This window comes from Trachemys scripta, chromosome 4 (genome assembly GCF_013100865.1).
Source record: "Trachemys scripta elegans isolate TJP31775 chromosome 4, CAS_Tse_1.0, whole genome shotgun sequence".
Classification (NCBI taxonomy): domain Eukaryota; kingdom Metazoa; phylum Chordata; order Testudines; family Emydidae; genus Trachemys; species Trachemys scripta.
The window spans coordinates 53,467,739-53,484,224 of record NC_048301.1 but is presented as its reverse complement, the minus strand read 5'-3'; the positions used below and the strand labels follow the sequence as shown (position 1 = coordinate 53,484,224).

Sequence of the window (16,486 nt, the reverse complement as noted above, 5' to 3'; positions counted from 1 at the left end):
GACCATTTCCCCTTTGTCGGAGATGTTTGGGATAGTCTTCCCTTTCTGAAAATGCGAGAAACAATTCAGACTTCTCCATGATGCTCCAGGGTTGAGTGTTCCCCTTCTGCCAGATTCTTTGCATATGGTGGACAAATAGCAGCACTTGAATCTTATAGATTGCTAACCTTTAAAATGATTTGTTGGCAATAGTTGGCAAAATCCCTTCCCCCATCTCTTTTTTCCCTTGGGGGTGGGGGTTGGAAACTAATATTTCCCTAACATTTTGTTCCCCAAATAGTACCACCCACCAAACTCCTTCAAATCCTTTGTTCCATCTTTCCTTTCCCATCACGATATAGCCTACCAAAGGGTGCAAGCCCATAGTTAGGAGGTGCTCAATCTGTGAAGGTGCTATCTATCCTGTTTGATGGCCCATGGTACAATGAACCCATTGAGAGAAGCCCGGGGCTCCACCTATGAGACAGCATGACATGTAGGGACACGCTTGTGGACAGGGGACTCCAAGAGCTTTTCCATGCCCATGTGCTGTGAACTTATGTTTGGGACAGAGGATGTACAAGCCACATGACAAAGGATATAAAAAAGCAGCTGCATCTTTTCCATTTTGCCTTCAATCCTGCTTCTCACCTCTGGAGTATCTTCTCTACAAACTGAAGTTTTGAACAAAGGACTGATAGATCCATCCAAGCTTTGGATGTGTTCCTCAGGGACTTTACAAGCCAGCAAACTCACCAATGCTGCTAAGACTCACAAGTACAATTTGCTCTCCTTTTTGCGGCCTGCCCTGACCTTGGCATTTTCAGTGTGGGCTACCCTAGGCGTCTCGGGTCACAGTCTCATCCATCTTTATCTGCTGCTCCTAGGTCTTCTGGTCTTATGCATAGTTATTACTCTGCTCAGTCTTCCTTACAGGCAGAATCTTCTCTTCTGTCTGCCACATCTCAATCTAGATTAACTAAATCTGATAGCTTGGTTAGTTGACCAGCAAGTCCAAAACTAGATACTTCTCCAAATAATAGAGTCTACTAGCTTTGTGCAGGTTTTTTTACCCGTTTGTCCTACAAGAGTCTAGACAAAAAACCTTTTACTGGTATCAAAACAGAAATATATCAACTCTCTGAAGCCTGGATTTTCTTAGAGCAGTGATTTTCAACATGTGGGGATCTAAGATTTCCAAAGGGGTATTCACTTTCTTTCAAAAATTTTTAGAGGCCCACAAATGAAAAATGGTTGAAAACCACTGTCTTACAGCATGAGCTAGACCTAGCCCAGCACATTCCATTATTGCATTACATGTTTCAACATTAAACAGCAGAATAAATGCAAGCCCATCCAAGTCTCCTATACCTAATGGTAACAGTTTTCTTGTGCAGCATGACTACCCAAGCCAACAATTAGGGAAATTTTTTCCTACCTGGAATCTGTACACAATACTGTGTTTTCATGATCCAGGCATTCAAACCTCTATGGCATCTAACTCTTTGTGTTTCCATTTTATAAATAATAACTAGAGGAGTTTCTGAAATCTCTGCTCTCAGAAGACACTAGCCTTACTGCATCTTCCACAGGACGAACACTGTTGTTCATTGTCCAGAGTAATTTGTATCAAGATTACTTCTTCCTTCGGTACCCGACAGGAAATAATTCTGCCTTATTAATAAAAATAATACCTAGCTCTTACGTAGTGCTTTCCATCATTAGCTCTCTAAAGCGCTTTACACAGGAGGTCAGTGTTATCCACATGTTATGGATGGAGAAACTGATCGAGGTGAAGTCATTTGTCCAAGATCACCCAGCGGTCCCTTGACAAAGCCAGGAATAGATCCTAGTCTCAGGATAGATAGATCCACTAGGCATTCATTTTACTCAAAGCCTCAATATCCAAAAGAAAAAGCATTTAAAATGCTAAAATGTATGTTAGTGGAGCCTATCCATATAGGAAAACATCTTTGTTTTCTTTTATTTTCATACCTGGGTCTGAAGCATCTAAACCAATCCTGGCTAGGTGGATCAAGTTCTGTATCAGCAGTGTATTTCAGCTACAGATAAACTGATCCCAGAGGGGATAAGAGCCCCCTCAGCACATTCATGGTAACATCCTGTCCAGAAAGGGGATCGGCCACCACAAAGGAAATCTGTAAAGCTGCCACCTGGTCATCTATCAACACGCTTATAAAAGCCCCACAGGCTTGACCTGCATTCCTTTGCAGAAACATCCTTTGGCAGGAAGGTGCTCTAAGCAGTGTACTGAAAATAGACTAATTTTAAAGGAGGAGGTGGAAGAACATTCTTCTTCTGTCCCACTTCTTCTTTCTTTCCTACCAATTTTTCTTATTGCAGTTTCATCCCAAATGTCTCAGACTGGGAGAGCAGTCGAATCCAAAATGGAACATATGTTACCTTATTTCTGAGACTGGCTTCTCCTCCTCAGTCTGCCCCTTCTGAGATACAGTTTTCAATTCCCTATACCATGGTCTTTTCAAGGCCCCCAAGTGTCATCATTAAATTAGATTTAATCTACTAATAATTTAGTGTTTTCATGTGGCTCTGTATAAAGGTAGATAGGTTCATCCATGGGGATTGAACGTGCCCAAGCTGCCTCTAGTATTTGCAGTAAGAGAGATACAGTCTTTTGCACTTGGAAGAGCTTGGTTCAGAAGGAAGGATGATCCAAAGGTTAGGGCATTAGCCTGGCATTCAAGAGACCAGAGTTTAATTTCCTGCTCCCCCACAGTCTTCCTGTGCGACCTTTGGGAGGTTACTTACAGCAAAATTTTCAAAAGTGTTTTTTAAGTCCTATTTTCAGAAGTAACTTGCACTTAGCAGCATAAGATTCATTGACTTTAATTGGGACTTAGGCTCCTAAATGTCTGTCACTTCTGAAAATAGGACTTAAAAATACTTTTTAATATTAGCGTGTCTCTGCCTCCATTCTCCATTTGTAAAATGGGAATGTCGGGTCCTCAAGTCACTCTTTACCAGAGGACCGTGGCAAGATATGTCCATGATCTCATACCCCTCAGTTGAGGGAAGGGAGAATTGTAGCTCAGACTACAGCCATGTGCGATATCACCATTCACATCCTCCAAATACCTTGCCAGATTCCTCCCATTAAACAGAAGTGAGACCCCAAGTTTCCTCCTGTGGAAAAAGAAGCAAAAAAACTTTAAATTAAAAATACCAGGCAACCTTTGAATAGCAAGGCATAGTAATGAGAAAAACAGAAACACGATTGTATCTATCTGGTTTGCATGTCACTTAAGAAATATTTTTAATCTGATCCAGGAAGGAGTTCAAGCTCCTCTTACTGTTTTTGTTTTTGTTTTTCTGAAAGTTTGTGTAATCTCTACAACTGGCGTTATAAGAATCTGGGTAATCTGCCTCACGTGCAACTTCTGCCAGAGTTCAGAACTGCAAACGCTGGATTTCTCTATGATTTCCAGCTTATAAACGTAGAAGATTTCCATGGTGTGGGAGAGTCTGAACCCAATCCTTATTTCTACCAGGTAAGAAAAGAGATTCAGTGCCCTATTAGAAATGCAGCATTCTGCCTCATTAAATCTGGAAAGAAATGAAGATAGAATATTGATTTCTTTAACTGCAGTTAAGTAAGCTTTCAGAGCATTAAAATGTTTTTTATATTTTTGCATACACAATGGAATGCAGTTTTTAATGATCAGTCCTTATGATTATTTAGTTATGGAGGTCATAAAATTATAATAATTATTCTGTGGTGTTTGGCTCTCACACTGAAGTTTGATTTTCCTTGACTCTCCCTCCCCAAGCCCCAAAAGTAGAAGTGAATTTCCCTTTTTTTTTTTTTTTTTTTTTGACTGCATATTTTGTTGCAGATAAATAGTTTTTTGTACCAGTGCCAATTACAACCAGTTATAATCTTGTTTATCTGCTTCAGCATTAAAATACATGGCAGAATTTCTCTGTCCTTGGAAGAGGGAGGATTTGCTTTGAGACACATGTCCAGACTGGGAGAGTCACTGTTTTTATTGATCTGTATATAGTGTTCCAAAAAATGGTTTCCCAAACCAGCCTTCACAAAAAGATCAAACTCTACTATATTGTGTGCATGGATGTGTATATTTCAACACAATGTTGTGTAACACTACATTGTGTAACAGTTCAAGCTCCTCAAGTATAACCACCATCAAAGCAAACATTAAAACTCTAGGAAATTCACAATTCAATTATGTCAAATGCTATACCGCAGCCAACAACCAGCTAAGATTAAGCGCAATCTTCATCTGGCCCCATTAATCACATGTGCATCCTCTATCACAATGAAAATCAAATGCCCCACACCTTCAATTCTTTCTTCCTTTCTTACCTAAAGCTTTGAATTAAAAACTGTGGTACAGATGTACAAAAATAGGATCCTACGTTATGGTTCCTATTGTGAAAGTCTTCGATATAATTTGCACAGTTAAGGATTTTCATATGTATGTGTCTGTGAAGGTTTTATTTTTGAATCTTGTAATTTTTCTAAGGTGTATAAAGATGTTTGTAATTATGGATGAGGTCTTCTTTTACTTTTTTAAAAATTAAACCATTATTCAGGTATAGTGAATATATCACTGCTATAACACCATGTTCCCTTGATTAACTTTATTCATAAGAACTTAATTGTTCTGTAGTTTGTGGAAGCTGTAATACTAAAAAATGTACACACTTCCTCATCATAGTAGCTTTTATCCTTTCCATGTAATTTCTGATATTTTTTTTTAATGTGAGGTTTGTGTACACACTCTGTGTGTATTTATAGCACATGGAATGTGTAATTGGTGATTCAGGGTTTTTTAATGGGCAGTGATTAATATGGCTTTCAGAATGCTATTTGTGTTCATGAATGTATGAGTATGTCTTTTTGTATAGACTTAAAGGTGACCAGAATTTGTAGAACATGAGTAAAGTGTTCCAGTATTTGTAGCAATAAATTCAACCAAGTAAATCAGAAATGAAACAGGGAAAAGAGGGATGAGTTGCAGCCTGTATTTATATAAATATAACAATTTGAAGAACTTCATATTCCAATTTCAAATTGTTATATTTATATATATACAGGCTGCAACTCAACCCTCTTTTCCCTGTTTCATTTCTGACAGTGGGATTTTCAAACATCCTCAGCATTAGATTAGTTTTGTTGCCAATGAAGTCAGTGGGAGTTTTACCAATGGCTTCAGTAGGAATTAAATCAGAGTTAAATCGCTGCTAAGCACTTTTGAAAAATCTCAGCCTTAAAACTTATTCAAAACTATGATACTTATTTAGAAGTATCTGTATACTATGATTCCAAGGTTTTGAGGCAGTATAAATAAGAGTTGTAACTTCACTTTGTCTCCCTTGAGGAGGAAATGAAAAATTACAGTTTGTATATTGTAGTACTCAAAGGTCTCGATCAGGACCCCACTGTACAAAGCAAGATACTGTCCCTGATTCAAGGACTTCTGATAACTTCAGTTTTAATCCTATATTGAAATGAACTAAGAGTATTTGAGCATTTCCCAAGAAGTTATTGGTAGGTGGGACTGATTAAGCATACAGTAACTCCTCACTTAAGGTTGTAGTTATGTTCCTGAAAAATGCGACTTTAAGCAAAACGATGTTAAGTGAATCCAATTTTCCCATAAGAATTAATGTAAATGGGGGGGGGGTTACATTCCGGTGGGCGGGGGGGGGGGGGGGGAAGAAATTGCCAGACAAAAGGCATTGTATACATTTTAAACAATTTTAAACAAGCAATTTAATTCTTGTATAAGTTTTAAACAATTTTAAAGAAACAATTTAATACTACAATCATCATTGCTGAGTACGAAGCAAAGGGAGGCGCCCTCGCCTTACCCCACAAAGGCTCAGCCCACTGGCACTGCAGACAATGAGGCAAGCAAAGAAGCTGAAGGTGTGCCGTAGGCTAGGAGAAGCACGTTGCACAGCAGCAGTTGCAGCTTCCCCTACTGTGCAAGCACCGGGGGGGGGGGCTCAACCCTCAGCCCGCCCAATCCACCCCTTCCCCCAAGCCTCCACCCTTAACCCACCTCTTCTCTCCCCCTGCTCCACCTCCTCCCCCTTTACTCCGCATGCTGCATCTTCGCTCCTGCCTCCTGAACTCCTCAAACCAGCTGATTGCCACGGGCAGGAGGCGAGGGGAGCAGGGGGAAGGCGCTGACTGGGAGGGTCGTAGGGGAGCTGATGAGGGGGCTGCCAGCTGTGGACAAGATGTTATAGTGGAGCATTGCAGAACTTTAAACGAGCTGGTTCTGTAATGAAGCAGGGATGTAAGATCGAAACAGTGTTAAGCAAGAGGACTTTAAGTGGGGAGTTACTGTATTTACACATAGCTTATTAGCATTAAGCTTTTCATGTAAATATTTTCTTGATTGATCTGTTCATATCACACCCATAGTCACAGAATTGCTCAGTGCATCAACAGTTGTAACCACAGAAACAACAGTTAACAATAATATGGTAACTGGGATTTTCAGCAATCCCTTTATTCATGAGGAACCTAAATTAGATGGACGAAACCTAAGGCTTTTGTCCGTTCCTCTCATTTTTCTACAATGAGCTTGTTTTTCAGTGCTTTGATTTATTTTAAACAGGGGTCTTCTAAATGCACCAGGATGCCTCAGTAGGGTCAACTCACTCCCAAAGTCAGAGGCACAAATGAGCCAACTAACATTTTATTTTCCTTTTAAAATGCAGAATCTTGGTGAAGCAGAGTATGTTGTAGCACTCTTCATGTACATGTGCCTGCTTGGTTACCCTGCAGACAAGATCAGTATTCTGACAACCTATAATGGACAAAAGCACCTGATCCGGGATATCATTAATCAGCGTTGTGGGAATAACCCACTTATAGGCCGACCAAACAAGGTAATTCTCAAAATAACCAAATACTTATCATTCTCTGACCTTTTAGAATTATAAATTACAAAACAATATACTGTAATTATATAGTTTCACCAATATCTACATGATGAGTTCTTTCTTTGATGACTACAAATGTTATATTCACTGGGATACTGTGGATAGACCACTGTTCCCAAGATGTTACTCAAGAGTACATTAATCTTTTCACTTACTTTTGTTTATTTGGACTCTTGCGTAGGCTGTATAACTAGATGAAATATGGTGCTCCCAGGTTGCAAGCTATACAGGAAGGATAAATTAGATGGCTAGCAGTGTTACACAGCAGAAGTATCATAATTACTAACAAAAGATCTTTCCAGAGTGTAGATGCCCACTTGGTGAAATATCTGGTTAAAATCCCTAATTAACAGAAATACTAACATAACTGTAGGAGTCTGTTTATTCCTGGGGGCATTCTGCGCCAAAAATTTTAAAATTCTGTGCCAAAAAAATAAAAATTCTGCGCACAGTATTTTAAAATCCTGCAAAATTCTGAAAATTTTATTTGTCAAACACTACATAATCACACTGAACTTCCATTATTTAGGTAATTTATCTCAAAATATCTGTCAGCAAGTATGTCTGTAACAATACAGACACGCACAAAAATTCCCCTAGGAGTAGAAAATTAAAGAAACCCCTATGACAACCCAGTCCCTGTCTCTGCCCCCTTCACCACCCCTCCAGAGCCCAGCTGGGGGGCCAGACACCCACAGCCCCTCCTTCCTCCCGCCCCCCCGCCCCTCCAGAGCCCAGCCACAGTGCTTCCCCCAACCAATACACCCAAATCCCCTTCCTCCCAGAGCACAGCCAGAGGGCCCCCTCTTGCCCAGATACCCACACCCTCTGCCCCCCTCCCCCGAGCCCAGCTGTTGCCACCCCAGCCCAGACACCCATCCCTTTTCTTTCTCTCTTCCTCCTCTTCCTTCCCCCTGCCCCTAGTGGCAGCCATCAGATAGAAGTGTGAGTGTCAGATCCATTGTTTAACAATTGTTGCTGCTCAATTAGAATTGATATGTTAAGTTGGTCATTTATTAAGTGGGAGCCAACTGAGTGACAGTGAACTTTAAATGGCAGATGTCAAAACTATATGAGGAAAACAGTTAACAGCAGGCTAAATGTAAAAGAACATAGATTCAGCCTTGAATACATAGGTTTGTTTTCGCTCGCACAGTAATCACCAAGGATAGCTGGACGATTATAAGCCTGATTTTATGGGTCTCCCCTTAGAAGTTGTATTCCAACGTTTAAGAAGACATCAATGAATGTTAAAGGTGTTCAACTCCTCTTAATTTCTTTGGAAATTACAGATACTTGCCTTGTCTCTCTGAATCAGAGCTAAATACAAATATTATTGATACTTTCCTGTGATTTTTGTTTTGAATACTTTCATAGTCTTCAAGCCACTACAATCTCTCTAGTAAAAAAAGGGTTTGTGTTTGCCATAGTTCCAGGCCATCAAGGTTGATGTTTTTCTGGTAGTGGCTAGAAATGAACTCTCACATAACAGAGAGTGCTAAGACATGCTCTTCCCCTCTCTCCAAGTCATGTCAACCTTCAGCATCAATTTAGCATGATACTTTTCGCTGCAGGAAGCCAGTTTGCTTCTACTAAATTCCAAATTGTTCTGAATACCTTTGGAAATGCAAATATTTTTTGGAAGATACAGTAGATGAGTTAATCTTAATTTATCTTTCTTTTAGGTGACAACTGTAGACAGATTTCAAGGTCAACAAAATGATTATATTATCCTTTCATTAGTGCGAACCAAAGCTGTTGGTCATCTTAGGTATGTAAGAAAATATCTTCACAAATGCCTTAAAATGTGTAATTCACTTTACCTAATTTTACCAGAGCAGAATTTCTGGTAATGAGTGTCCATAATACATGTACTAAATTGTAGTAACAAAATTAGTGTGACATACTGAAAGAAGCTCAAAACCAATTCCATATATAGCTGTCTGGTACCCACTGAGGAAAAAAGAGCCTTTGGAGGAAAAAGATGGACACAATTTTGTAAAAACATCTTGTTGCTGTACATGAGCTTGAATGTAAATCTTTACTGTAAATACTAGAATAAAATATTGAAAAAACTGAGAAAGATATTCCCTTATATCTACAGATTTCCTAATGTTCTATATGCCCTTTAATTATACGTGTCTGTGAGATTAATGTTCTATGAAGACGTTTCAGTGGCAATCAAAGCACTAGAGGTAGTAAAAAGACCATGATCTATTTGATGTTTTGTTTCCTGAAGGGATGTCAGACGTCTAGTGGTTGCTATGTCAAGAGCCCGGCTTGGGCTGTATATTTTTGCAAGAGTATCCCTGTTCCAGAATTGCTTTGAGCTAACTCCAGCTTTCAGCCAACTTACAGCTCGACCCCTTCAACTGCATATAATTCCCTCAGAGTATTTTCCAACAATCAGACAGGTAAGCACATCTGTTCTAAATTGTACTACATAGAATAGTGTGGTAGCAGTCCACTTCCTTCACTGGGTGCATAGTAAAAGAGATAGGATTGCAAAGCTTCCTCATTACAGACAAATGTTATTTGGATACTTATGGCCCAGGAATTTGCCATGTTGCACCAGCTGTCATTAATTGAATTGTTTGTATTTGTTATACATATATAATTTAGTTCAGTTATGTGTGTTTTCTTATTAAGGTTTGCTTGTGCAACACTGAATCAACAGTACATGTTATTTTACGTTAAACACTTAAGTACAATGAGTACAGTATGTTGGATATTTTGTTCCTTATTAAACCACTACTTGGAGTCATGTAAATTATCTGAAATAAAACACATGGCTTCTTAATAAGAGAAATATAAATTAATATTTGACACAACATATTGAGAAGTATTGTTTAATCTATTAATCATCACTGTCTTTTTTTACCTTGAATTCTTTGTGTGATTGTGTCACATATATTGAATTGAGATATCTAGAATCTAATAGATGTGTTTTCCTGGAATGATAGGATAGAAGTTACAAATATAACAGTGGAATTTTAGTCTGTGCTTCTAGATTATAATGGTATTTGTTCCTCCTTTTGCAAGTGACCACTTTGGTATCTTGGAATCAAGAGGTTAATATTCCAAACCCTTAGGTTAATGTTGCTACCGTAAATTAAATGAAACAGTTGATGCTGCATAGCGATGGGACTTTCAGCCCCCACAGCAATATGCACATGTAAAAAAAAGAGAGGTGTTTCTAAGGAGACTATTAGTAATTTTTTTCCTATGCCTTTGCACATTTTCCAAATGATGTCTCTTTCTCTCCATGTATAGACAGATAACCCTCAATTACATTTATAGGAGCTGCATATCTAGACAAGAACCTAGTCCCCTTCCTGCCACACAGTCTTGTTTAAAATACATTTAATTTCACTTTTGTGCTTTTGCATTTATTCCCTAACATGGGAAAAGCACCTTTCTGAAGATCCATTGTGGTGTTTCTGTATTACTGAATATTAACTGTTCTTATTTTTCCCCTAGAATGGAGAAAGATCTTCTCACCAAGTACATGTTATAAAGAACATGCCTCAGATGGCTAACTTCGTGTACAACATGTATATGCACGTGATACAGAGTACACGCCACTACAGACAGGTAAGCATGCTTATACATTTTGGAAAGCATGCATCTAAAATGTAATTCACTGCAGAAAATAACTTACTCAGGGGATGCTTTTGAGATGGGTAGGCTAAAATTTGATGTACCAACTCTTACCTTACATTGGTTTCCATAGTCCCTGTAGCTTTTTAGATCAGGGAGAAAGGGATTCCTTTTTTTTTTTTTTATTTAAAAATGCTTCCTGCTACACAAGCACTCAAAACTCCCTTTGTATTAACAAATATATGAATGCGATGGATAGAAACAAAATGGTGGTAAGGAATCAAATTTTGTTGCTGGCAAGAGTTATTTGGAAGAAGGAACAAGAACTGTTTTGTTTTGTTTTTTTGTTTTTCTTTTTTTAAATAAACGCACACACAAAACCAACACTGATATATTATTCGGGTGTCTTCAAGTACAAGAGTATCAATGCAGCGGTCACTGGGGTGTAACAGCTGGAAGTTAGTTACCATCGATGGACTAAAGAAGTTTAACATTTCTGAGCAGTGGCCTCTCTTCATACAAGTGTTATTATTTAAAAACAAATTTTGCGCTAGGTATGTGGGAGAAAGTGTACGACAATGTATTGTATAGTTAATGAGCTACTTAAAGTATAACATGCAAGCTAAGCTTCCCCATATGAAGAACAGCTGGTGGAAAATGAAAGCCGAACCGCTTCAATCAGCAGCAGACTAAAAAGACTCCAAATGTTGTTGTTTTCTTATGAGCTGAAGATTGCGTATGGCCTGCAGTGTAATGGGATCGCCCCTGTATGAAATGCAGATGAGTCTCTGCTGCAAAAGGACTGTGGTCAAATTCTGAAAAGATGGCTGAACACTTCAATAAGGTTCTGAACTGCCCATACATAACAATCAGCATCAGCACTTGATGATCTTGAAGAACTTTCAGTTCAAGACCAACTCTCAGTTTCACTGAGCATATGTGAAATATGGAAAGTTGTCAAGCAAGTGGTAAATGGTGAAGCAGTAAATCCAGCTGGTATTCCTGTGGAGATCTTCAAATATGGAGACCATGAGCTGATCAGGAACATCACTGGCCTCTACTTAAGGTTTTAGGAATGGGAGACTGTGCCACAGAAACTTATAGATTCCAACATTATTCACCTTTACAAAAGGAAAGACAGATGTGTCTATCGATGATGTATCATTCAAGGTCATTGACAAATTTTGCTACCTAGGCAGTGTAGCTTCACCAAATAGAATGATTTGACAACAACATTAGGAAGTACATTGGGGCAGCCAGCAATGCCTTTGGAAAACTTTAATGTCATCTTTGGAATGAACACGGTGCCAGACTGCAAACAAAAATTGATGTTTGCTGTGCCATCATCATCACCAGATTCCTCTATGGCTGTGATATGCGGACTATCAACACCACATAAAACACTTGGATCATCCCACCTATGAAGTCTACAATGGATATTGGGAATTAAATGGCAAGATTTGGTTCAAAACGCCAAAGTCCTTCAGTGCCACAACATCACAGGCATTGAAGTTTTTATAATGAGAGCGCAGCTAAGGTGGTGCAGTCACGTGGTCCATATATCTGAAAGTAGAATACTGAAGATGATCTTTTACAAAGAATGGCAGACTGGAACTCATTTTAGGGGCAGACCAAGAAAACGTTACAAAGACTTTCTCAAGGCCTGTCTATCAATGTTGACCGGGGAACCCTTAGGTCATGACAAGGTCCAATAGCGTTCGCTCCGCCACCTCAGACTGAAAAATGTTAAGAGCTTGCTGATTGCTGCAATCAAAGAGAGAAATGAAATCTGTAAAGTTAAAGCAGCACACATTCATCTACAATTGTCTTCACCTGTGGCACTTGCAGATGGGGCTACAAATCTGAAATTGGATCTTGGTCCCATCCCAGGATCCACAATAAGTGACTAGCTCATCCATCGAACTCAGTCGAAGACTCACTCATATGTGACCACTATTTTTAAAAAGAAATAGTTGAAATAATAAAAATCTTCATTTTTAAAGGAAAATAGAATATACACATCATGTGGTATGGCGTTTGTCCCCTAGTTATTTCTTCTCTTCCAATACCACAACTCTCACCTGAGGCAGACCAGCCCACTCCTCTCCTTCCCTCCACAGCCAGTTGTCTGGCTATCTCCACAACTACCCAAAACCTATGTAAGTGTGTCTTTCTTTCTCTTGCTATGTAGTGATGATGATGATGTGGTTCTGGAGTTCCATATGGCAGATAGAGAGATGGTTCAGCATTTATGCAAAGAGTCAGGGATACGGTTTGCAGTTATTTAGGCAGAAGGGTCCAAGTATTGATTAGCAGCCAACAAGCAATCATCAGTGGGCACTAATTTATGCAAACACGTCTCTGCCTCGTTCCCCCTTCTTATCCCTTCCCTCCTCATTTGTCAGTTTATTCATCTGCTTCTTATTGTCTAAATTGTAGTCTGTGAGCTCTCTGGGGTGGGAACTGTCTTTGTGGTGATTTGTATAGTGGGGCCTTGATCGTTGATTAGGGTCCTTAGCTGCTACAGCAGTTGAAATAATAAAAATAATCATTAAGTAGTGCTACATGCTAGAAACAGTTGTGTGTGGCATCAGGCACTAATGATGATATTTTGCACTTGCATATCTCTTTGCACCTAAGAATGTAAAAGAACTTACAGATACATTCATAATTTTGCTAGCATCTAACTACAGTAACTCCTCACTTAACGTCCTCCCGGTTAACGTTGTTTCAATATTAGGTTGCTGATCTATTAGGGAACATACTCCTTTAAAGTCCTGCAATGTTCCCTTATAATAGTGTTTGGCTGCCACTGCTCTGCCCGCCCAGCGCTCCTGCTGGGGAGCAGAGTCGGGGTGCGGGGACTTGCCTCGCTCCACCCGCCCGGCGCTCCTGCCAGAGAGTGAGCCAACCCCTGACCTTGTTGGAATACTACTTTTACTGTACTGGTGAGTACAGTATTAAATTGTTTAAAATTATTTAAAACTTACACTATATATGTATATAATGCCTTTTGTCTGGTGGAAATTTTTTTTCCTGGAACCTAATCCCCCCGTTTACATTAATTCTTATGGGGAAATTGGATTCGCTTAACATCATTTCGCTTAAAGTTGCATTTTTCAAGAACATAACTAGGACATTAAGTGAGGAGTTACTGTACCATTGCTAGCATCTAAAACTAACGCATTAATAGCTAACACTAGCAGTGCAGCTACTTGTTCCCTACTGTGACAGTGAGTCATGCTCTCCCTGCAGGAAAAAATGGAGCCAAAAATTGAAAAAAAACAAATATGCAGATATTAGAAAGCATTGTAATGTGTGTTCCATAATCCATTTTAGTACAAGAAGTTATTTTTGATTTATATTAATCCATTCTTACAAAAAAGAAATGAGGCAGTAATCACACGGGAGGCAAAATGAAACCAGCTGCATCATAGAAGTCCCAGTTTACATCTGCCATCAGGAAGCCTATCTTTAGTAAGGATAAAAGAATCTCAGTTTGAGAAATTCATCTTTTTCACATGTCCTTAATTGGTATTCACCATACATTATAAAGACCCAAATGGTAACTTCAAAGTTCATAAGATTATTTCTCGACCTCCATAATTAGCCATAATAACAGCTATATAGATGTCTCCAGAGTTGTCATAAACACGTAATAACAATGTCAGCTAATTGTAGATAAGATTTCACTGAAATTAAATACATAATTTATAGTGTGAATTAAAAACTCCCTTTGTCTGAACTTTGGGTTCATTAAAACCATTCTCAGTATTACCAAAAAGTATCCATCATGTAGCTGAATCATACATTCACATCTCTCCTCAACTGGGAGTTGTGCCCAGCACTAGCAATCTTTTTCAGCTGATTGTATCTTCAGTCTTCTCTGCCAGGTATCCATAATACTGTTAATACTACTGCTCTTAATGCTTTATACTTACATAGTGCCTTCCCACCGGAGGACAAAAACACTTTGCATATATTAAATAATTAATCTTCACAATATTGCTGTGATGCACTATGGGCTATCTAAGGATTGCTTTATCAACTACTCAGACTTACTGTTCTAAGTTCTTTGTTTTGGATAAAATTCACACAAGTGTAGAGAGCCTGTACAACACGTTCCACACCTTTTAATCTATGTGATAGTGTTTCCCTGGAAGAGGCATTGTGCTAGCTACAAATAGGCTAGTACAGAGAGTTGTTGAAGACAGACCTGGAAAAGGACTGCTGGATCAGATCTCAAGAATACCTAGTGGTTGTAAATGTCTGCACCAAGGTTTGTGAAGGGGCTGTGCTTCCTGTTTCAAGCCATAGATGGAGTAGGAAGAAGGTATAGTGCAGCCCAGTGATCTTCCATAGAATCATAGAAATGTAGGACTGAAAGGGACCTCAATATGTCATCTAGTCCAGTGCCCTACACTGAGGCGGGACTAAGTATTATCTAGACCATCTCTGACAGGTGTTTGTCTGACTTGCTCTTAAAAACCTCTGATGATGGAGATTCCACAGGTAATTTGGATAAAATTCCCTAGGTAATTTGTTCCAATGCTTAATTACCCTGACAGTTAACAAGTTTTTTCCTAATGTCTAACCTAAATCTAACTTCTTGTCCTGTCCTCAGTGTTTATGAGGAACAATTTTTCACCCTCCCCTTTTTAACAACCTTTTACGTATTTGAAGACTTATTATGTCTTCCCCCCTCAGCTTTCTCTTCTGTAGACTAAACAAACCCATTTTTTTCAATCTTTCCTCGTAGGTCAAGTTTTCTAGGCCTTGAATCATTTTAGTTGCTCTTCTCTAGACTTTCTCCAGTTTTTTTAGGAATGGAGATATCCCATCTCCTAGAACTGGAAGGGACCTTGAAAGGTCATCGAGTCCAGCCCCCTGCCTTCACTAGCAGGACCAAGTACTGATTTTTGCCCCAGATCCCCAAGTGGCCCCGTCAAGGATTGAACTCACAACCCTGGGTTTAGCAGGCCAATGCTCAAACCACTGAGCTATCCCTCCCCCCAGTTTGTCCACATCTTTCCTGAAGTGTGGTGCCCAGAACTGGATGCAGTAATCCAGTTGAGGCCTTCTCAGTGCTGAGTAAAGTGGAAGTGTATCTTGCTTAAACACTCCTGCTAATACATCCCAGAATGGTGTTTTCTTTTTTTGTGACAATATTACATTGTTGGCTCATATTTAGGTTATGATCCACTATAACTCTCAGATTCTTTTCTGCAGTATTCCTTCTTAGGCAGTCATTTCCCATTTTGTGTTTGTGTAGTTCTTTATTCCTTAAGTGGGGTACTTTGCATTTGTCATTGTTGAATTTCATTCATTTATTTCAGACCATATCTCCAGTTTGTCAAGATCATTTTGAATTCTAATCTTGTCCTCCAGAGTGCTTGCAACCCCTCCTACCTTGGTATCATCAGCAAACTTTATAAGTGTACTATATCCAAGTCATTTATGAAGATACTGAATAGAACTGGACCCAGGACAGGTCTCTGTGGGAGCCACCTGATATGCCCTTGCAACTCATTTATGAACCATTGATAACTACTCTCTGAGTACAGTTTTCCAACCCATAGTGCACCCGTCTTATAGGTTCTTCTAGGCTATATTTCTCTAGTTTGTTTGTGAGAAAGTCATGTGAGACGTTATCAAAAGCCTTACTAAAGTTGAGAAATATGACATCTACTGATTTCCCTCTATACACTAGGCATGTTGCCCTGTAAAAGAAAGATATTAGGTTGGCTCGATATGATTTGTTCTTGACAAATCCATGTTGACTGTTACCGATCACCTTATTTTCTTCTAGGTGCTTACAAATTGATAATTTGATTGTTTGTTGCATTATCTTTCTGGGTGCCAAAGTTAAGATGACTGGTCTATAATTCCCTGGGTTTCCCAGCTAGTTTCACAGCTAGTGCCGGATATGCTGGGGGGGTGGGGT

General features: G+C 39.2%; 1 protein-coding gene across 1 annotated transcript in view; it reads left to right on the top strand.

Moving 5' to 3' along the window:
- Positions 1–16,486, top strand: part of AQR (aquarius intron-binding spliceosomal factor) — a 102,133-nt gene that overhangs the window by 82,248 nt on the left and 3,399 nt on the right. Inside the window, exons 30-34 of the mRNA XM_034768924.1 lie at positions 3,338–3,509; positions 6,718–6,888; positions 8,628–8,713; positions 9,182–9,356; positions 10,423–10,536. Of these exons, the coding sequence (XP_034624815.1) occupies positions 3,338–3,509; positions 6,718–6,888; positions 8,628–8,713; positions 9,182–9,356; positions 10,423–10,536 (718 nt within the window). The remainder of the gene's footprint in view (positions 1–3,337; positions 3,510–6,717; positions 6,889–8,627; positions 8,714–9,181; positions 9,357–10,422; positions 10,537–16,486) is intronic.